This window comes from Gavia stellata, chromosome 15, assembly GCF_030936135.1.
Source record: "Gavia stellata isolate bGavSte3 chromosome 15, bGavSte3.hap2, whole genome shotgun sequence".
NCBI lineage: Eukaryota > Metazoa > Chordata > Aves > Gaviiformes > Gaviidae > Gavia > Gavia stellata.
In genome coordinates this window covers 1,109,391-1,130,084 of record NC_082608.1, presented here as the reverse complement: position 1 = coordinate 1,130,084, position 20,694 = coordinate 1,109,391, and the positions used below count along the sequence as shown (strand labels likewise).

The 20,694-nt window shown below is 54.2% G+C and overlaps 2 protein-coding genes across 2 annotated transcripts in view; both read right to left on the bottom strand.

Annotated features, from left to right (window-relative positions):
* Positions 1–5,131: 5,131 nt before the first annotated feature.
* NRN1L (neuritin 1 like) lies at positions 5,132–8,046 on the bottom strand. The gene is made up of 3 exons (XM_059825112.1): positions 7,989–8,046; positions 5,493–5,652; positions 5,132–5,405 (listed from the first exon to the last, which is right to left on the bottom strand). Exons 1-3 carry the CDS (start codon positions 8,044–8,046, stop codon positions 5,132–5,134), a joined length of 492 nt encoding a protein of 163 aa, XP_059681095.1.
* A 633-nt stretch (positions 8,047–8,679) lies between these two features.
* Positions 8,680–20,694, bottom strand: part of EDC4 (enhancer of mRNA decapping 4) — a 37,780-nt gene continuing 25,765 nt past the window's right edge. The window contains exons 21-29 of the mRNA XM_059824687.1: positions 19,668–19,704; positions 18,492–18,672; positions 16,389–16,544; positions 15,534–15,649; positions 14,676–14,841; positions 13,274–13,460; positions 11,787–12,006; positions 10,879–11,042; positions 8,680–9,520 (exon numbers count right to left, since the gene is read on the bottom strand). Coding sequence (XP_059680670.1) covers positions 9,328–9,520; positions 10,879–11,042; positions 11,787–12,006; positions 13,274–13,460; positions 14,676–14,841; positions 15,534–15,649; positions 16,389–16,544; positions 18,492–18,672; positions 19,668–19,704 — 1,420 coding nt within the window. The 3' untranslated portion in view covers positions 8,680–9,327. The remainder of the gene's footprint in view (positions 9,521–10,878; positions 11,043–11,786; positions 12,007–13,273; positions 13,461–14,675; positions 14,842–15,533; positions 15,650–16,388; positions 16,545–18,491; positions 18,673–19,667; positions 19,705–20,694) is intronic.

The window sequence follows — 20,694 nt, the reverse complement described above, 5'->3', positions numbered from 1 at the left end:
AGGTAAGCATCTTGCTGCTGGGGACGCTGGCTGCGGGCTGCGAAGCCCCAAGCACCAGGGAGGCTCTGCAGCCTCTCGCCCCACCGGGCTTTGGGTGCCTGGGCTCCCACCAGCACTGCTCCGGTCAAGCCCCACTGGTTTTTTCTTCCTCCTACAAGAGGGGACTGATAAGAGGTTTTTGACATGCTCATACAGCAGCGCTGTATTTGGGCATGGTCTAACAGCTTGTTTTGCTGTCGTCTGCCAAATGGGCTGTCATCTTCTTGTGTCTTGATTGACTTCCACCTGGTTCTGCCTCCTCCTTTCCAAGATGTTGCTCTCCTGACAGAGGACCCTCACCCTGCTCCTCCTTGCTTGCCCCTTCAGAAATCCCCTGCCGACTCTTACCCACCAAGACCCACAGCCTGCCTCCAGCGCCGTGGGAAGGATTCAGCCCATCAAAGCAGGGATCTCGACGAAGAAGCAGCAGCAGAGATGGCCCTGCAGCCTGGCTGCTCCGTCTTGGGAACCACCATCCCTCCGCAAGGATGGGTTCTCCTTCGGGTTTTGCATCTCCCATCAGCGGCTTCCTCATGGCTTCTCCTGCGGAAGCTGCTAGAGACAGGTTGGGAGCACCGAGCCGACGCCGGGTACCCAGAGAGATGGAGAATCCTCCTTCCTTGGAGATGCACAGCTCCACTGGAGACAGCCTTGAGCAGCCTGCTTCAGCACCGGCGTAAACCCTGCTTGGAGCAGGAGCTTGGACGAGAGACCTCCAGAGCTCCCTTTGCACCCAGCACCCGCCTGCAGCACTGCCATCCGCATCCGGAGTCTCACTGGGGTGCACTGAGCTGTAATTTCCTACAGACTGATGGAAACGGCCGGCACCACCTCCAGCATCCCCCACATGCCCAAGCTGCTTGGGACATTGCTGCACATCCAGGGCATCGGGTAATTTGGGGAGCACAGGGCTTCCTGCTGAGCTGGGCCATAGGAAGCCAAAAGAGGAGGAGAATGGGGTCCCTCATCTGCTGTCAAACGGACACGTGGCGAAGCGGGAAACCTGGATTTCCTCCGAGCCACGTCCCAGCCCCACGTGGTGCTGAGCCCATGCCTCAGCGGCCGTGTCGGGCCAAAGCTCAAGGTTCTCCCAGCAAGGCTGAGCAGAGGTCGGAGAGGAAGGATGTTGAATTAAAGCTGCTTAAAAAAGAAATCCAACTTTCCATATGCCTCTCTGGAGAAAAAAAAGCCCCAAAGCTGAGCGCAGATGGGGTGCCAGGCTGGGGGCTGACCGTGGCCCTGGCGGCAGAGGTGACTCCGGCTCAGCCGCTCCCGCTGCATCCGGGGGGATTGAGGTTGCCTTTTGGTCTTTCCTTATGGAAAGTTGGACATTTGGCTTCGCAGAAATCCCCTCACGAGCTCGGACAGTGGCCAGCCCTGAGACATAGTGTCCTCCAGGCTACGCAGGGCTCCCGACATTCCCTCTCCCCCAGCGCGCTGGGGTGCCGGCGATGCTGGAGGCAGGCTGGTGCCTGGGTGCGCTCCTCCGCAGGGACACCAGACTGGGACGGTGACACTGGGGACCATAGGAGGGCAAGGAGCCATCCCACCTCCGCTGGTGGCCCTGGCGTTGCTTCAGCCCATCCTGTTTGGGAAACCCAGGTGCGTCCCCACAGACAAGGAGTCGTTCCCCAGCCGGCACCTTCGCCAGGAGGAATTTCCCTGGGCAAAGGAACGGAGGATTCATCCATCGCGTGGCGGAGGCGGCGGGCGGCGTGGCTGGGAGGTTGGCCCTCGTGTTGCCGTGCCATGTGTGCCGTCCCGCTCACACAGCTGCCCAGAATAGTGTCACCATCTGGTTCCAGCTGCCCGCGGGCGCGGGGGCCTCCCCGGCCCCTTCTGTGATTACAAAAAGTGAATTCAAACATCAACTCAACCTAACTCAGCCTTCCTTTATCCCCTTTTCTTTTTTTTTTTTTTTAATAATTCAGGTTTGTCTCTTAGAAAAGAGAAAGGGAGATAATGTCTGCAGAGCATTTAATCTTCTGCCCAAAGAATAGCAGAGAGCAAATTAGGATCTACTCCAATTAATTTGCCTTGATGGGCAAAATCTGGAGAGCGGCCATATCTGGGAATTAAGAACAAAAGCGGGGAGTGTAAAGTAGGTCGCTGGAGTTTCATAACCGGAGCGATGGGTTTTCACAGCACGGCGGGTGCTCAGAGGCGCCCGGTGCCGGGGGCCACTGGTCCCTGTCCCCCCCCGTCCAGTGACTGCGGGTTTCAGCCCAAGCCGTTGCTTTAAGATGCTGGCCAGCGTGCGGGGAGCCAGCTGTTTGTTTTGGGGGCAGGAACGAGGACGTTGACACTTTCCGCAGCGGGACATGGCCACGGGACTGTCACAAACCTTTGCCACAAACCCTTGAACCCAACGGGAAGACAGACACCGGCTGCCTGTCCCGATTTCGGAGCACCCGGAGAGCTTTCCCAGGGGTCGGCATGCCCGTCCTTGCTGTCACACTGCCACTCCCGGCCTTGAAGGCACCTCCTTGAAGGAGGACTAGGGGTGACGTGGTGACGGTGGGTTTAGGGCAGTGCTCTGCTATGGACCCTTGCACCATGGGGTGTCACCAAACAGCGGTGACCCACAGGACCGTCCTAGCCCAGCATCCCCAAATCCCGTCCCCGGCTCCGCAGAGCCATCAGTGCCTGCAGGCTGTGCGGTGACATACTCTGGTGTCATGTATGGGGACACCTTCCAGCTGCAGGATACACGTGGTAGCATAGCCCAGGGTGCAGGCCATGTGTGGTGACATGCACTGGTGTGCAGGACATATGGTGACATAGCCAAGAGTGTGGGACACGTGTGGTGACATCTTCCAGGGCGTGGGACATGTGTGGCGCGTCTTTCTGCGTGCAGGATCAAACAATCAGCGCCTTTGGTGGGTGTTTGCGGCTCTTCCCAAACACCCGCAAGCTCCCAGCTGGATCAAAGCAGCGCGGTTTGGTGCACACCGGCGTCACCATTGTGGTGACGGCCTGGCAGAGCACCGGTTCGGTGGCCCTGCAGCTCCCCGGCCACCTCCCGCCACCCTTCCGCAGGACGATGGGGAGCAGCCTGCAGCAGTGAGCCCACTGCTCCCAGTCCCACGGAGGTGCCGGCGGGGCGATGGGTGCTGCGTGGCCGGCGCCCGTCTGGCGTTTATCCTCTTAGCCACCCTGCGGGGATCCGGCACTAATTCACCCTTAAACACCGGATTGTCAGGAACTGGAAAGGAAAGAATCGGCGGATTATCCCCCCGGCGCCAGCGTTAAACATGGGGAGCGGCAGCTGCCGGCCAAGGAGAGCCGGGGCGGTGTTTTGCCCCATGTCCCGTGGGGTCCTGGCCCCAGGCTCGTCGCTGTCCCCCAGCAAAGGCTGCCGGCAGCCCGTCCCCACTTCTCCCCAAGTGACGTTTTGTGTCCCCCCACAAGCCAGCTCCAGGCTGGTCAATGGAATAAATAACATGAAATAAATACGGGGTCACCCCATAAAGCTGAGGGATCGGCAGCGATCGCTCAGCCCCCCGGGATGCACCATGGCACAACAATCCAGGTGGTGTTTCCCAGCCCCGGATGCTGGCAGGTGACCAGAGCAGCTGCGGTGTCATCCCAGAGGTCAGAGATCACACGTTTAAGTGACCAGACCTCGCGGGAAGAGGTTTTGCAATGAAACGAGTGGTAATTTTCCCTGTCTTGATGAGGACAGCGATAATTAAGCTTCTCATTTGCACACCGAAGGCTTTCAGACAGGGGCCAGCGTGCAAACGCTTCCCCAGAGCAAAACCGCAACCGTGCCCCGTGCCCGGCCGCGGGGATGTTTCTGGGATAGCCTTGAAGTCACCCCGGGAATCAAAGACACTGCAGCAACTTGCTACTCACGGCACGTGGCTGCTTTTCTCAGCGCTCCTGCTCGCAGCTGAGCCTCATGCGGTCCACGGCGTGGCGACACTAGTGTCAGCCAGAGGATTTTGGCGGTCTGGGTGCTGTCGCCTTCACCGAGTGGGATGGTGTCCCATGGGGTGGCCAAATCTACCTGCCGCCACTGCCGGGAGCCTCGGGGCCGCGCCAGCGAGGAGCCCGTTGATCTGTGCACTAGATGGGGTGGCCCATTTGTAATTGTAATGTCCCTTTCGGTGGCGGGCGAGGGGAGATGGCTGTTCCCTGGAGAGCGGGGAGGTCGCCTCGCCAACCCGCGCCTAGGGGAACTGGTTTGCCACGATGGGTTTTAGTACGCTAGGAAAAAAAAGATCTGAAGTTTGCAGCGTAACAGCAACAGGGATGGGAATAACAGCATCTTCCACTGATCGACACAACCAAGTTAAACTCCAGCACTTTGTTTAACTTCAACGAGTCCCACTCGGGACCTGGATGAGAGCTTCAGTTCCCTGGTTTTTTCACCTATATCATCTCGCCTAAAAAAAACCCCTCTTCTCCCTGCAAACCCCAATTTCCTTGATGACCACTAATAAGACCAAACATAGCAGGACCAAAATAAAAGGGATGGAAAACGGGATTTCTTTCAGAAAATTATCTGATGCCACTGGAGTTGCCTATCGGAGAACAAGCTATCGGCTGCTGAAAAGGAAAAAAGAGAGAAATACACGCACTGTGTTTTCCTAAGATGCCCTTTAAAATAAAGAAACCATTTCACCTATCTCTAAAGGGAACATCCTTTATGTCCAGCCCTGAAAAGCAGCTGCCAGGTGAAAGCAGGGCAGTGGGAATCCCCAGTCCAGCCCTCCCTGGGGCCGTCGGGGTCCCGTGGGCTGCGCGGCACAGCTGCGGGCGATGCGCCGGCGGGGACAGAGCCGCGGAGCCCCCCCAGTGACCCTCCCTGGGGCTGATCCAGGGAGCATCTCCCCTCCAATCCCCGGCGCAAACCCACAGCTTGGGAAGAATGCGAGGGGCATCCCACGGCAGAGAGACAAGAGAAATGTAAAAGCGTCTTTTAATATAAATATAAATCCATCTGAAGGGCTCCAGGAGAGGACCATGCCCCGCGAGAGATGCCCGGGGGGGAAGTGGGCTCGGCAGGGACCACGGGCGCCAGTGCCCGGCCAGCACGGGGGGACCGACCCAGGGCATCGGCCGGGCACCCCGCGGCCGGGCAGGGCTAGAGCCAGGGCACCAGCAGCGGCAGGGCCAGCAGGGCCAGGAGGCAGGGACGCAGGGGGGTGGCCGAGCCCCGCAGCGTGGCCTGGTTGGTCTCGGCGGCCGGCGAGCCGCGGGCACTGGCCAGGCGTCCCCGGGCGCTGCACAGCTCCTGCAGGTTCCCCTGGAACTGGATCTTGCGGGACTCCTGGCGCAGCGATTCCCAGATGGCGGCCGCTTCCTCGGGGCAGCTCGACAGCACCTCGCTGGCGCAGGCGTGGAAGTCGTCCCAGGACCTGGGGAGACGGGCAGGATTGAGGGGGACCGCTGGCGGCCGCTCACCCGGCTGTCCCAGCAGCTCCCACGGGGACGGGGACACTCACTTGCAGATGGTGTCCAGCTCCTGTGCCTCCTCGCCACCCTCCTCCCGCTGCCGCCGGACGCTCTGGGCCATGCTGTCCCCCAGGCTGATGAGGCAGCCGGCGAAGCCCTTGTAGATGGTGTCGCACTTCCCCGCCATGCTGACGGGCTCCTGGCTCGCGGCTGCGGGGAACAGGAGAGATGGAGCTGAGCCCCCACGGACACCCCCCCACACCCCGACAGCCATTGCCCGCCCGGCTCAGGGGCGCGTGGGGTGCGGGTGTCACTGGGTGGGGGTGACACCGAGCTCCAAAGCGTGGCAAGAGGCTGGTACCCCCTTCCACATCCCGCCAGACCCCCGGCATCCTCCCCGCAGGAGCTCGGAGTGAACCTTTGCTCCTGGCCCCAGGAGCCCGACGCAGCACGATGCGATGACCCCACAAGCGACGCTGCCGATAGCCACAGGGGAAGAGCAGCGTGCCGGTCGCTTCGCCTCCGGCCTCCCCGGATCTCCCCGGCTCTCCCCAGAGCCATCTGTCCCGGCTTTTATCCCCTAACGGCAAAGATTAATTTGTGACTACAACAGAAAAAAAAAAAACAAAAGCAAAGGCTCAGCAAGCTGGAGTCCCTGCTCTAACTGCAGCGGGAGGGAAGGGGAAAGGGAAAGGGGGGAAGATGAAGAGGGATTGCGAAGGTGGAAGGAAAAGGGGCAGGGGAAGGAAAAGGAAAAGCGGAAGAAAAAGGGGAAGGAAAAAGGGAAGGAGAAGAAAAAGCACAAAAGGAAGAGCCACAATGCAACTCCGGCTGCTTCACCCTGGGAAGCCCTAATTCCCTGCTCTGCTCCGCAAAAGGGATGAACAACCGGGACTGGCCGAACCCTGGTGCCGGCCACGGGACGGTGGTTGTGTTGGTGACAACCGCGAGCGCCATCCACAGCTGGGGGGAAGCCCAAAAAGAGCCGGTGTGTGGCTGGGTCACAGGGAGACGCTGCGCGGTCAGCTCGGCTCTGCCCCAGGGGTCCCGCAGGGCCGGATGGACGTGGGTTCCCTGGGCCACGTCACGGGAGTTACGAGACTTTTGGAAGTGCCGTGGGTGTGCGCCCGGGAGCTCTCTAAGCCGAGGATGCTAAAAAGGCGTGAGGACAATCCCGGAGCATTCCCCTGCGGGCAGGTGACCCCAGAAGCAGCAGAAAGTTGCCCGGTGGCTGCCGAGGCAGCCAGGATGTCTCCAGGGAGCCGTGTGCCGTGCTGCTGGCACGCCGTGCCCCGTGCTGCTGGCATGCCGTGCCTGTGCCCCTGGAACAAGGCCCTGAGCAAAGTGGCTGTGGCCGAGACTAGTGCCGGGGCGAGCCTGAAACCTCAGCCTGCGAGGGAGCACGGCGGGTGTTTGCGACGAGAAACGCCCCCCGAGCACATCGGCGAGGAAAGTCTCAGATTGATGCCAGCCACGTGGGTCACAAATATCGCATGTATCGAAAGCGGGAGCCGTTGCTCCTCTTTTGACCCAGGTGGGCAACAAGAGCATCTCCCACCAGCCCAGGGACACACCAGCCCTGGGCTGGCGGCTGCACGGCAGGGTTGGGCCAGCAGATGCCATCCCTCGGCCGGCTGGTCTCTGCCGCAGGCTGAGTTTTGGCCTCCTGGGCTTCTATAATGCCCGGCCGGAGCCCTCCCCTCCGCCCAGCTCCCTCGGCACAAGGCTGGGCAGGGCAGGCACAGGAGAAACCAGGACGGCAAATCGTCTCTGCTACCCCGCCGCGAAACCATGGGGGAAAATCCTACCCCAAGCTCCGGCAGGGAGAGAGCCCCAAGGGAAACGCAGGGAGGGAACCCAGGGTGCTGCAGAGCATCGCCGGCTCCAAGCGAGCGCCAACGCAGCCGTCCTGCCTCTGGGGAAGGGCCTGGATCATCCGCCCTCTGAGCCCCAAAACCACCCCAGGCTTGGGGGGCTCTGTCCTCCACCCTCCGTGCAGCGCCGGCCCAGCGCCCTGGGCTCCTGCATCCCTTTTCAGGGCAGGGATGCTGCTGGGTACCGCTGTGCCCGGAGCCGGACGGTGTCCTCCCTCGGCTCTGGGAGAAGCGGGAGAACGTGGAGGCAGCGCGGTGGTGCCGGTGAGGTGCGGGATCTGCCGGCCAAGTGGGCAGGAGTCCCTCCGGGCCCCGGGTGGAGGAGGGCTGGCGGGGAAAGGCAGCAGGAGCATGGGCTCGGCAGACGGGGCTGGCCTGGGGCACTGCTCCGGGATGGACAGCCGGAGCCTGGGGACTGTCCCTGCCCGAGCAGAGGGACCCCCGGGGCAGAGCTGCGAAGCCGCTTTCCTCCTTGCCCGGTGCTGCAGGACGGTGGGAAACGGGGCGACAGCGGATCACCGAGCCTCGGGGCAACCGGGCACCCCGCTCCCCGCAGCTAGAGAGGGTACGGGCGGCCGGGGGTCCCGCTCCCACCCCCCAGCCCCGCCGGAGGCAGCCCGGGGATGCCCGAGCAGCGGCTCCCGGTCCCCCGCCCGTCCCGGCGGCACTCACCGAGGTGCAGGAGCAGCGGGCACACGACGCCCAGCAGCCGCCAGCAGCCGCAGCCCATGGTACGGACCCCGCCGCCGCCGCCGCCGTGTGCTCCGCGTTCCGCCGCCGCCAGCCCCGGCCCCGCCGCACCGCCCCCGGCCCCGCCCCGGTGCCCAACCCCGGGCTGAGCCCTCCCCGCCGGCCCCCGGAGCGGGGTGGGGGAGCTCCCCCGGGGCCGCAGCCCAGACCAGGGATTCCCAGGAGCGAGGGAAAAGGGGAGTCAGTGTCTCCTGCCCGCAGCCAGCGGAGCACCGCCATCCGTGACGAAGCCTCCCGCCTCTCCCGGGAGGGAAAGACGGCTGTGCCCGGTGGGACCGGCCCGGGAAAGCTCAAGCAGGGATGCGGATGAAGATCTGGGCAGAGAAAGGGGATCCCGGGCCGTCGCCTTCAGCTCCAGGCTGGAGCTTGACCCTCCAAGTTATTTCACACACTCCAGCAGCAGTTCCAAAGGCCGTGCAGCCTTCCCTCTGCAGCACAACCTTTTCTTTTTTTTCTCAAAAAGTTGTTTATTGAATTGTTCTTAATGTTATTTCAAAAAAAAAAAAATTCAAAATTTAGATAAAAAGAAAAACCCTATTGTAAAATCAAAACTAACATCTGAACCACGGACATGCTCCGATGCACAAGAGAAGCGATGGCCCCGGGGGCTCGTGCAGCTCGCTGCTGCCTGACCATCCCCACCCAGAGCACCTCCTCACGTCACCGCAGAGGCGTGCAGGCACAGCCCCCCTGCCCAAACCTGCCTGCACCGCGTAGGATGGGCTGGGCACCCCACGGCGGTGGCAGCGTGGATCGGGAGTTAACGAAACCCCCTTCCTGCCGGGCTGACATCCTCCCAGCTACTCACCCCACCAGGGAGGAGGAGTTTGAGTCCTCGACTAAGATACGGGTACTAGTTTCTGGTCAACAAGAAGCACGTGGCCCCGGCAGCCCCCTCGCTCGGGGCTCAGCGCGCACCTCTCTCCTCTGCTCGCGGCAGCAGACTCCAAACTAAAGGGGTAAGAAATCCACGGGCTTCCGCTGAATGTGACTTGGACTGCCAGGCAGGCCTCAGGGACGGATGGGCAGGTGAAGAAGAGACTTAACTCTCTCAAAAAAGAGGCTATTTAGGAAAAATAAGCCAAGTGAGCGTTCAGTGACTATTTGGGACTATACACAGATGGCATTTGCCTTACAGACATCACACACATGTCGATAGATTTCCTGGCGAGAGCTCTTAACACAAGCCATACGTGGTTAGTAACTATTGGATCTGCTGGGTGGGCTTCCCTGGAGCAGCCCACAAGATAGCCAGGTCCTCCTAGGTCATGCCAGGGGTGACCAGACCCTGGAGCATGATCATGAGGCGACGGGCAGGTTTGCTCAGCGTGTTGTGGGGTTCCACCTGGAGGAACTGGAAGAGCTTCTGCCGCACCTGGTTCATGACTGACCCCATGTGGTCTCGGGTGATGGGGTCACTGTGGTCCAGGTGCATCACCGCTTCCTCCAGGTAACTGAAGGAGAGAGACCAGGGTTAGAACCAGACCCAGCACGCGATCCCAATCCGATTCAGTTCATTTTAGCACTGAAGATGCACAATTCTGCTCCCCCACCCACCCAAGTGGGTGCAGTATGTTCAGCCGTCAGAAAATAAATGTTACTGACTCATAGCAGAGTCCACCTATCCTTTCTTCAACATGTAAGGGCAGCCTATATATTTCCCAGCCCGCGGTACGTGCAACAGAACGTGGCTGCCTGAACCAAGCAGGCACAACGGCAAGCTAGAACTCCCCGCAGAGCTGGAGGTGGCACTTGGCCACAGGCCACGCCTGGTCACAGCTCCGTAGGTATTTTCTTTGATGCCTTTTTAGCATAAGCAGAATTAGTCACTTATTAGACAGTAAAAATCCTCAGCAGTGAGACTTATTTCATGTAGGGATATATTTAAGGTCTTCTTCCAGTATGTCTATCCAGGAAGGGGTGGAAGAAGAGCAAGAATTTTACCAACAAGCTGTTCTGAAGTTCAGACGAGCCATAAACTTTCAAACCGCAGCCTGAGAGTACGGCAACATGGTCACTGCAAAAAGGTTTTCACTAACAGACCAACTTGAACTTAACAGCAGCAACTTTAGCTCCGATTACCAGCTCGTCTGTAACTTAAAGCTCTTTTTCAGTTTTTCTAGCTTGCTTTATCCCTATCGTTAAGTCAAGTTAAAAACTCGATTTAAGTCATATTTCCATACAAGCCATGGTTAAAACCTGCAGGTACCTTAACAAGTTAGTTTTTTAGGGCAGGTAACAGGGTTTTAACTCGCTCACTAAAAATGTTCATGGCAAGTATCAGCACAGTCACTATTTTGTCACACAAACTTTGCTTAGAACATCTAACAGACACTATTTCCAGGAGCTCCTGCTGCCACCTCCCACTGAGCCTGTCTGGCAGTCACGACGAGAAACTGCCGACACTAAGTCCAGCGACGGGTTAAGAATTGAGGACAGAGCAAAGTTGCTCTGGATATTAAAGCTATCCAGGAAATGTGGCTCTATCCCTCCTTTTACCTCCACAGGGGAGCTGTTCCTTGCTTCAAGGAGACCGCTGCACAGACCGCATATAATATTTGCGGACTACAATCCAGGAGGTAACAGCACCTACAGCTGGGTACCCCTTCTACTACCTCTGGGCAGCTAAGCTTTTCGTGGCAATGCCTGCATCTTTTTCCCAGTCACTACTGGTTGTTCACATGCCAGTAACAGGCTACAGAAGCTCCAACCTTCGTCGAAGCACCATATTCCACTTGCAGGCAGTGAATTTAAAGCCAGGGCCAGGAAGAGGTCTGCATAGGTTCAGACCCGGCGCTCTGATCATACTCACTTCAACTTCAGTTCTGTACGAGTACCCAAATCCGAGGAGAGCTGCTGAATGAGAGAGAGCAGCACAGGCTGGGACAGTGGGCACGGATGCTGTCCAAATACTTGCTGAGTATCCACAGTCTCACAGACATACAGGACCAGGTTGAGATCAGCTGCTGTTAGAGCCTGCAAGGAAGACACAGCTAGAAATGCAGAGGAAACAACAGGCAGGCGAGGGACACGGGACAGAGCATGAGGCAACCCTCTGCCTTGGGGCAGCTCAATGGCTCGCCAGCCTCCTCTGGGAGTAGAATTCTCCGCAATCCCTGCTGTGCGTGCAAGCAGGACCGTGTTTAGGCTCTCAGTCTATGCTCAGAGGACACCTGTGTTTGTTCTAAGCAGAACAGACCACAACCAGACAGAGGGGAGCAGGTTACAGTTCGCAGCACGGAGCAGGGCCACGTTTGCATCCCTTGCCAGCACACTGGCACGGCATTGCTATTATTCCCAGAGGAGTTTGTCTGCAGCAGCTCAAATGGATCTGCCTACATTTTCAAAGGCAAAGGCAAGGTCAGGCCCCAGCTGGTAGATCTGCCTGGAGAGGCTTACGAAGCTGTTGCTCTTCAGGGGCGCACCACGTGCCACCACTGATGGCGAAACGCTCTGGGGGTTACTGGGGCGCTGACACTGTCCTGACAGGGCATGGGCAGGGAAGCAGCAGCTTAACCACCACCAGACTATGGAACTTCCAGGGCTCTGGCTCGAGCTGCATGAGAATGCAACCACACCCCTTGAGCAGTCTGCTGCCACAGGTCTTTTCAGGCAACTCCTGTATGAGTTGTGGGATTATGTCTCCAGCTCAAGGAGCCCTTTTTCCCCCACTCCATCACCCAACAAGCAGCGATGCCCACTGCCAGGAAGCCTAGGTACCTGCTGGAAAGCTTGGTTGAGGTGTCCCTGCTGGAGCAGCTGAAGGATGTGAGTTTGCTGAGACTGGAAATCCAAGTGAGCAGAGGGGATCGGAGTCCCGGCTGCCGAGCGCATTGCCTGGACGATGCTCGAGGTGACAGCTGCTTGCTGCTCCTTCATAGCCAGGCTCACTTCTCCTTTAATGACTCTTTGCACCTGGGCCAAAATAGACTCCTGCATGCTAGAAAACAAACAAAACAAAACCCAAAGGCATCTCTGACAACGAAGAGCTGAGGGACAACATTACACAAAGCCTGTACCAGCGAGAAAGCATAGGCTCGCTTGCTTATTGTAGTGTGGCTCCCAAAGGGTTAACACAAACGGCTCTGAGGCACAGGCATCGGAAACATGCTGCGCAAGGTAGCTCTGCGGCCAACAACACAATGTCCCAGGGTGCGTGCGGAAGATGCTGGGATTCTGTGCGGGGAAAGCGATGTTTCAGGGAACTAAAGTCTCTCATTATACAGCGTTTTAAATCTTTAATGTCTCTGCTTTACAAGCAAGGCTACTAAGCTCTAGGTTCATCCCTGAACGGGCCCAGCTCTCTACATCACATCTGTTAGATGCAGTTTGATAGCCTGCAGATGACACCTTTAGAATGAGAACACACTTCCACTGAGCCTGTCACTTCTCCACACAAGACCAGTTCACAGCGCAGGCTGCTGTGTGTTACACCTTTCCCCCCAAGGGCAGGATCCTCCCCTCTTACAAAGGGCACAAAGCACCAAACCTGCTCTACTGCAAGGACTTCTCTGGGAGAATGCACAGCCCGTGCAACGAGGCCAGAATTTAGTCTGGTAGCCTTCCTGGCAAGTCTGGTCTGCACTGAAGACCCCAGTGCGCTCTGACATATGTTCTAGTGGTTTAAAATAGACAGGGGCATTCTGCCCCACAGGTGACCACCGGCCAATCTTAATGCTGGGCAGCCTGCCACCAGCTTCGTGGCATGAACGTGCTGAAGGCACCACCAGGATCACATCTTGAAACCAGGATGGCCAAGCACAAATTGCTGCAGAGCAGTTGGAAGGACAGAGTAGCCTGCAGAAACTGTTGGTATGCCCGAGGACACAGAGTTAAGAAGAAAAGCCTTCAAAAGACTTGTACTGAAATGATCTTCAGAAGTGTTCAGACTCGAGCATGCTTATGGGCTGCCTTAGGTCCTTCTGTCCTCCAACACGCACATGGGACCCTGTGAAAAGCAGGCCCCGAGCTCCCAGATGCAGCAGCAATACAGTTGGTTGTTAGAAACCTTCTGTGGTCTTAATCTTCTGCTCTACGGGGCAACAGTTACAGCAGCCCGCATGCTTTGTCGTACTGTGCACAGAGCCAACAAGCAGCCTTACAGTAGCAAATGGCTTGTTTCCATAACTAAGCAGGGAGAGGTTTTTGTTATGTACATGTATACTTCTCACTGACATCTCTTTCCACAAGCCCAGCTGCCAACTTACTTGCCCACGATAATATGCAGCTGATGCTGCACCTCAGCATGGACGCTGGCTGCGACAGTGGAAGCCAGCTGCTCGGTGGCGCTCTGGAAGGTGCCGATGAGCTGTCGAAGCTGATTCAGCAGCGGGTCCCGGGCCTCCTGTTCTCGTACCTTCTTGTTCTTCAAGTGAGTCTCAAGCTGCTGGATATCTGCAACAACCAGAGAGGAAGATGTTTGCGCCATCGGTACCTGTGGAGATCGTCAGGGCAGAAATCCAGCTGCCAGGCTCTACATGTCCTCCAGCAGAACCGATTACTGAGCTAGCGTACGAGCGCGGGAGAGAGAAGGCGGAATACACAAGCCTCGTTTTGGGCTGTGTTACACTAACCTAGAAACCCTGCTTCCCGTTTCCCCATCACGCAGGATTACATGATACAGCAACAAAGTCACAAGTTCTCTTGTGACAGACCTTTACAGGCACTGTTTGTTCAGGGCAAGATAAAGGTGGGAGCAAGGGTATTTTATTTCATACACAGTGTGAGTCGTGATCTGCATTAGTGATGGAGTTCAATGACAATGAAGAAAGAGGAGTAATATTTCTGACAAAAAAAATCATCTCTGCAGAGATCAAAGAGCTGTATTTTAAAATATTTTATGAACTGGCCTGAACAAAAGGGAGAAGAATATAAGCTCTGTTTACTTGTGGGAGACTTGTGAGGAAACAGAAGGGTGCAAAATAAACAGCAGCTAGAGACATTGCAGATCTACGGACAACAGAGGTTGCTGTGCCAGCACTAGCCAACTTCAAGCCCCCTCAGAAACCAGCTCTGCAGAGGAATACCTGCCTGGCCTCCCGGAAGGCCAAGGAACTGGATCCCAAGCCTGAGAAGAGACAAGATCTTCTCCAGTGCATCAGTGTACAATTTCCTTACTTAAGAGTATAGTTTTCTTTTTCCCAGCCTGACCATGTCTACACTGTTCAGCCACTATTTAACCTCTGATCATCCCTGTGCCCTCTCTAAACCTTCCCCAGTTCCATTACCCTTCTGAGATGAGGGCCTAGCTGCAGGACAGCTACTCTCTCCATACATCATCTTCCTGATGTCAGGATGGGGTAATCATACAGCTGGGCTTTTCTACTCAAGAGCTGAAGTCACAGATTGACAGAATGAGGCCAAGTGTTTTGCTGCATGGGCTACAAAGACCAGAGGTGAATATCTGTTCTTATAGCAACACCCACAAAAACCTCCTCACTCCTGCTTCCGTCTCCCAAGTGTGAAATGCAGCATGCAGATGGGCTAAGAGGTTAAACAGTCACCAATGAAACTCTGAAAGGCAAAAGACATAAGAAAAGGCCAACTTGTTGTCAGCCACTAATGCGAATATGCTGTGCAGAGAAAACTCAGAGGAGAAAACCTACTCACATTCCTGTGTGCCTTGCTTGAAGGTGTCATTGATTTGCTGGAACATGGACTGGCAGCTCTTCTCGAAGGTTGGCAACACGACGCTCTGAAACGCTTCCCTGTAAGCTGACTGGATTGGCCCCTGCAGGGTATCGGCCGTTGCCCTCACAACAGTATCTGTAAGGTTCTTACAAGCACACACAGAAGAGATTCCAGAAAATTAACAACAGCCTGCTGCAGACTAAAGATGTGAACAAACACTGTAGGTCCCTGCAACACACCCACACCAGATAAGGACAGCCCAGTGTCAGAAGCGTGTACTGCCTCAGCTCTTTCCGCTGGCCAGGCTGCACCGTGACTACAGCAGGCAGAGGACCTGCTTGCTGAGGGGCTGCCCGAGGACATCACGATTTCCCTGTAGTTCAGCTGTAGAGCAAGGGAAGGTGGCACAGTCAGGCCCGGCTCCTTTCCCCTTCCCCTCCCACAATCCACCATTCCCTGCCCAGGTAAGTAACAAGCTTCTGCTCCCTAAGTAATGTAGAAATGGAGAACAGAGTGAAGAGCAGAAGAGCCAGTCAAATTTTCACCGCTTGGCTGACTGAGTTGGCCCTAAGAACCACTGCTGTAGTGAGAATCTCTACTCTAGTAGAAAATTAACAACTTGGTAAATGAAAGAAAGGGCTAATGAGGCAAAGCGGGTAGGGGAGTATACAAGCTCGCTCTCCTGATGAGACCAGGAAAGAGCTTTGACCACTGGCAGCTAAACTGACCTCCGACTCACCTGGAGATATAGGTGAGGGGAAGAGGTGTGAGGAGTTGCTACCCAGACAGGTGACAGCTCAACGTCCCCAGGAAAAGCTACAGTCGGGTTCTCCTTACCTTTGATTTCACTAGCTTGGTGATACTCTCTTTCAGCGTTCCCTCAACAGCAGTGAGCTTGGCAGCAATAGTGTTACTTAGCTGGCCAGCAATAGGGTCCATGCTCTTGGAAATGCCTAAGCACAACACAAACATGTCAAAGTTGCAGCTTTAAGCCTAGAGTCACACCTCAAAACCCAAAAAAGAAGATGAAGTCAAACTCTTCTTGGATATGACACAGTGAGCGGCAACGGTCACGAGCTCTGGCTTGGGAAGCTAAGGTTGGGCATTAGGAGGAACTTTTTGCTAGGAATGTAGTACAGCTCTGGAAGTCACCAGGGAGGCTGTGGAATCTCCAGCCTTGAGGGTTTTCAAGACTTGCCCTGACAAAAGTCACAGCTGACCTGATCTAGAATAGTGGGCAGACCTGCTTCAAGCAGAATGGTGGAAACCAACAGCTGCAGAAGGCTTTCCCACCAGCATTTCTTTGAACATTTCCTTACCTGGATGGTGCCAGTGCATCAAGGAAGGGCGAAGACAAGTTTAAGTTTGCTCCAGTCAAGTTTCAACATTTCCAAACTCATTAGCCTCTTTTGCCTTCCTCCACTGAACAGACTCCAGAAGCTTTATGGATTATAATGGGAAGTCAGACCACACTCTCTGGAAAGGCAGCCCCTCTGGGAGCCTCGTAGTCCTTCCAAACCACAACTCCTCTCCTCAGATTACAGTGGGGCCCGCAACAGTTTAAAGTGCAACGACTAGCCTTCATGTAACCTAACTCCTACTTCCTACAGCGTCAACTCTTTTACGCAGCATGCTTTCCCTATGGGGCTAACTGTAGGGATCCACTTTCAAAACCTCGGCAGCAACACTCACACTGGGGTACGGTCTTCTTCATCTCCTCACGAATGGTCCTCTCCAGACGGTTACACACAGCAGTGGAAAGGGACTGAGAGAGCTGCTGAGACAGATGCTCCTGGAGCTGCCCATTACGCTGCTGTCCTTCCGTCAGCGCTCGGTCTAGTCTTCTCTCTAATGAGAATGCACGTTAAGGAGCACAAACAACAGATTTCCTCTCTACCCTCAACACTCCTGTCCACAAAGATCGACACTAGCCTCACCTCCGGAGGCTCAGTGAGAGCAAATTTGCAGCTCTGGTGAAAGAGGTGTCTAGTAACATTGCTGTTGTGTTCCTGTAAACAACAGGGTGCTCTTAAACAAACGATCAGAGTGAGAGAAGAGCTCTGGAAAGCATGGTAGAAAAGCCAAACAGCTAAAAGAAGCTCGACAGTAGTGTTCCCTACATATTGTGGGTTAAACTTAGCTGACCTGTAGGCAGCTCAGCCCCACACAGCAGCTTGCTCACTCCTCTGCAGCAGGATGGGGGAGAAAACAGGAAGGGTAAAAGTGAGAAAGCTCCCAGGTTGAGATAAAGACAGTTTAATAGGTAAAGCAAAAGCTGCACATGCAAGCCAAGCGAAATAAGGAATTCATTTACTACTTCCCATCGGCGGGCAGGTGCTCAGCTGTCCGCAGGAAAGCGGGGCTCCATCACGCGTTAACGGTTACTTGGGAAGACAAATGCCGTCACTCCGAATGTCCCCTCTTCCTCCTCCTTTCCCCCAGCTTTTACTGCTGAGCACAACGTCATACGGTATGGGACATCCCTTTGGTCAGTTGGGGTCAGCTGTCCCGGCTGTGTCCCCTCCCTATTTCTTGCCCACCCCCAGCCTGCTCGCTCGTGGAGCAGCGTGAGAAACAGAGAAGGCCTTGACAGGGTTTAGCAATAGCAAAAACATCAGTGTGTTATCAACCTTGTTTTGGTCACAAATCCAAAACATACCACCATATGAGCTGCTATGAAGAATATTAACTCCATCGCAGCCAAAAACACTACAAAACCCAAGAAGCCCAATATCCATAAAAAGCAAATTGGTAAAAACGTTTCTACAGGATGGAATTGGTGGACATAAGCGATACAGTGCACGGGAGCAAACCCAGGCTTTATAAAAGCTAGTCATACCTCATGAAGCAACCAAACTCTCTGAAGAAGCCAACACACAAACACTGAGACACACGTGCATCTTAAAAAAACAACCTCCCCCCAACAAAATAAACAGTGAAAAGACAATTCAGCCGCTGTGAAAATTCAGTGCAGATATGAAGTTGTGCGGATAGGGAAAAATTATTCTAATACTACAATATAGCTCTAGACTCCAAACTTCAGTAGAAAGCTATCTGAATTATCTATGACAATATCAGCCTGATGGTCAAACAGGAAAATCCAAGACTAATTAATAGAGAAAACAGAAATCACTGCCATGTCATAGAAGCTAAGAGTCGTTTCAGACATGAAACAGGCTAGAGCTGCCCAGTTTGAGGAACATGACCAAATTCAGTGCAGCAACAGATGTACAGGAACCGACTGCTCACAATACAATAAAAATAGTTGGATACCAGGTTTGAAAACACCAAAAGAAAGTACTTTTCAGACAATACATAAGGGACCTGTGGACCACCAGCTATATATGTGGGTACAGACAAGGTAATTCCATATTCAGCTACGCAGTATGGCAGTCAGATGCTATTTCTGGTGCAAGTACTGACTTGCCTTAAGGAGGAAAGGAAGGAAAGGATCATCCCGTAATTACTCTTGTGCAACTGGCCACTGCCTGATGTAGGATAATGCGTTAGGTGCACCTCTAGTCTACTCCAGCATTGCAGCACTTATGATCTTAATGGGTAACTAGAAGATTTAGTGGCGTGGACAAAGTATCAGTTCCTCTCCGTTCTGAGTTTCTTGCCCTTAGAAAGGGACTGAGAGGAACTGAAACAGTCATACTGCAGCCGGCCAATTTTATTGTACCTATGGCCCACGCTACCAATATCCTTGAACTTTCTTAGCCTTCTTCATGCCTCTAGTCTGCCCCGCAGCCTTCCACTCCTGAACTGCCACGCAACATTTGCGAACAAGGATACGCTCCTGTTCCTGCTGGGAGTCAATCACCCTCTCCACGTGGCCCATAAGGGAGCTCTGAATAGCATCAAGGTGATCCGTGAGTCTCTGCAGCAGCTCCATCTGGTTCTGACGCAGCTCGGAGAGCTCCCGCTGTTGGCTCCTCAATATGCACATCAGCTCATCCTGGAACTCTGGTGTCACCTATGCGTGGAGAGGACAAGCATTCATTGCTAACAGGACTGGAGGTCAGCCAAGCTTTCTGCTAGGTATTAAGTCAATCCCTGTGCCTAGGACCGAAGCGTAACACACAAAGCAGAAAACAGGGCCAGCTTAATGCCTATTTCTTGGGACAATAGTCCCAAGAAATAAACTGATAAAGCAAGGTGCATGAAGTTCCTGCATGGAGTTCATAATATGCTTAGAATATCAACTCTTTAGATCAAGATCCCCTTTCAAAGCTCTGGCATCTAAAAAAAACAGAAGAAAACAGATCCTATTCACTTTTGGCCAGGTACTGAAAGAGAGTGTTTAGGCCTCCGAATGTAAATAATGACCTCAAACACTTATGAAAGAGCTGTGCAATCAGTAGAGTAAGAAGGAGGTTTCCTAGAGCACTTTTTCAGCTTTTTCACTTATTTATGAACAACCAAACAACTGGAGAAGCATAGATCTCTAGTTCGCCGTCTCTCCACCTGCTCAAAATATCTAAAGGAGGCACACACATCAAGGGCAGTTTAAGAAGTGTACGCAACTCGACTGAGAGCATTTTCTGCCAGATACGAAGGTACTATCAACAGGGATAAGAAATTCTAACAGGTCAGTCCCACTGTGACCCTTACTTTGCTGGGAACAGCTTATCCTGCTGCTGACGCATGCGAGTCATCTCAGCAGGGAAGAGGAAATGAGTGGTAGCACCTTAGATGACATAGGGCTTGTGAGAACACAGAAATGCACATCGATATGCAAAGGTGAGAAGGAAGCCATCAGTCTGGATAGCGCTGAGCAGCTCCTCCTCTGCAGCGCAAGTCAGAATAGAGCAATGCCAAGCCCAAGCGCAGCCCCATCTCAGCCTGCTCCGGCACAGCAGGAGCCCGTGGTCCTTCAAGGAACTGGGACGAACTTTCTCTCAGGTCTTTAGTAAGACAGAGCTGAAGTATCACATCCTTGGGACGGAGTGCAGAGCAGCTCTGACTCACCTGGTTGTTAGCCGATCTTGGCGACTGGTTCACATCCCTAGAAATAAAAAGAGAAAAAGTAGTAATGCAATCACGTCAATTAACTGCTCTTATTATCCAAGTCTTCTGCCAAAACAAATCACACATTTTATGGTTGCTTTAGATTTTACACGCCAGCTCACACTTCTGTTCTGCCTAGTATAACATGAAGAGCAACAGGAAGGTGATGAAATCCCAGTCCTTACAGCACTGGGACTCCCATCATTTGCACTATCCACACAGGTCCTGAAGTTCCTTACAGACTGGTCCCTTCACAGGGAGGACATTTGTACCAAGTCTTAACGAGGACTGTTACAAAGAACAACACATACTGATTTTTCAGTTTTGTCCAAATTCAAAGCCAGGGAAGGCTTTGCCAAACAGCTTTTGAAGGTCTCCTGATATTTTACAAAGAAAAACCAAGTACCCATTTGTTAAATATAGAATTCACGAGCTTCAAATCATCTAGAATGATTCCAGCTCTCAAGGTGAAAAAACTAGTGATGCACTCCAGCATATACAGCAGAATAAAGAAAAACACTAAACTGATCCACTAATATCGCATGTCTCCATCAAAGTCACAGATCTATGAATATTCAAACACTACCAGAAGGAAAGTAAACATTTGTTGTTCCCAGACAGCATCCATTCAGCAACTTTAAAAAGACTGAGGCAGGAAAAATGAAAGTCATTTCAGAGGCTAAGAGTTTCTGGGTGTCACAGCACAGGACGAAAGCCAGAAACTTAATGCCATAGCCCATCTTTGTTGTAATCTGCACAGTTAGAGATGCAAATCATGGAGCTATGGGAACACAAGAAGAGGAGAGAGCCGCGTGCAGAAGCTGCGCTGCTCTCCTCGCATTAACGCAGAGAGGTTGGTCTAATTTGCCATGGGCAGACCTTTCTAGTCATCAATTTTCACTTACAAGACATTCATATGGGCACGTTTAGAAACACACAAAAGCAGCAAGCAGGTAACAAACGATAGATATTGTTGAACAAAGGCACT

Excerpts from the sequence above, each read along its gene's own strand:
- NRN1L (XM_059825112.1), bottom strand. The coding sequence starts at position 8,046 with ATGGGCTGCGGCTGCTGGCGGCTGCTGGGCGTCGTGTGCCCGCTGCTC. Across the intron at positions 5,653-7,988 it reads CCCGCTGCTCCTGCACCTCG|CCGCGAGCCAGGAGCCCGTC; the intron begins GTGAGTGCCGCC and ends TGTTCCCCGCAG. Across the intron at positions 5,406-5,492 it reads GAGCTGGACACCATCTGCAA|GTCCTGGGACGACTTCCACG; the intron begins GTGAGTGTCCCC and ends CCGTCTCCCCAG.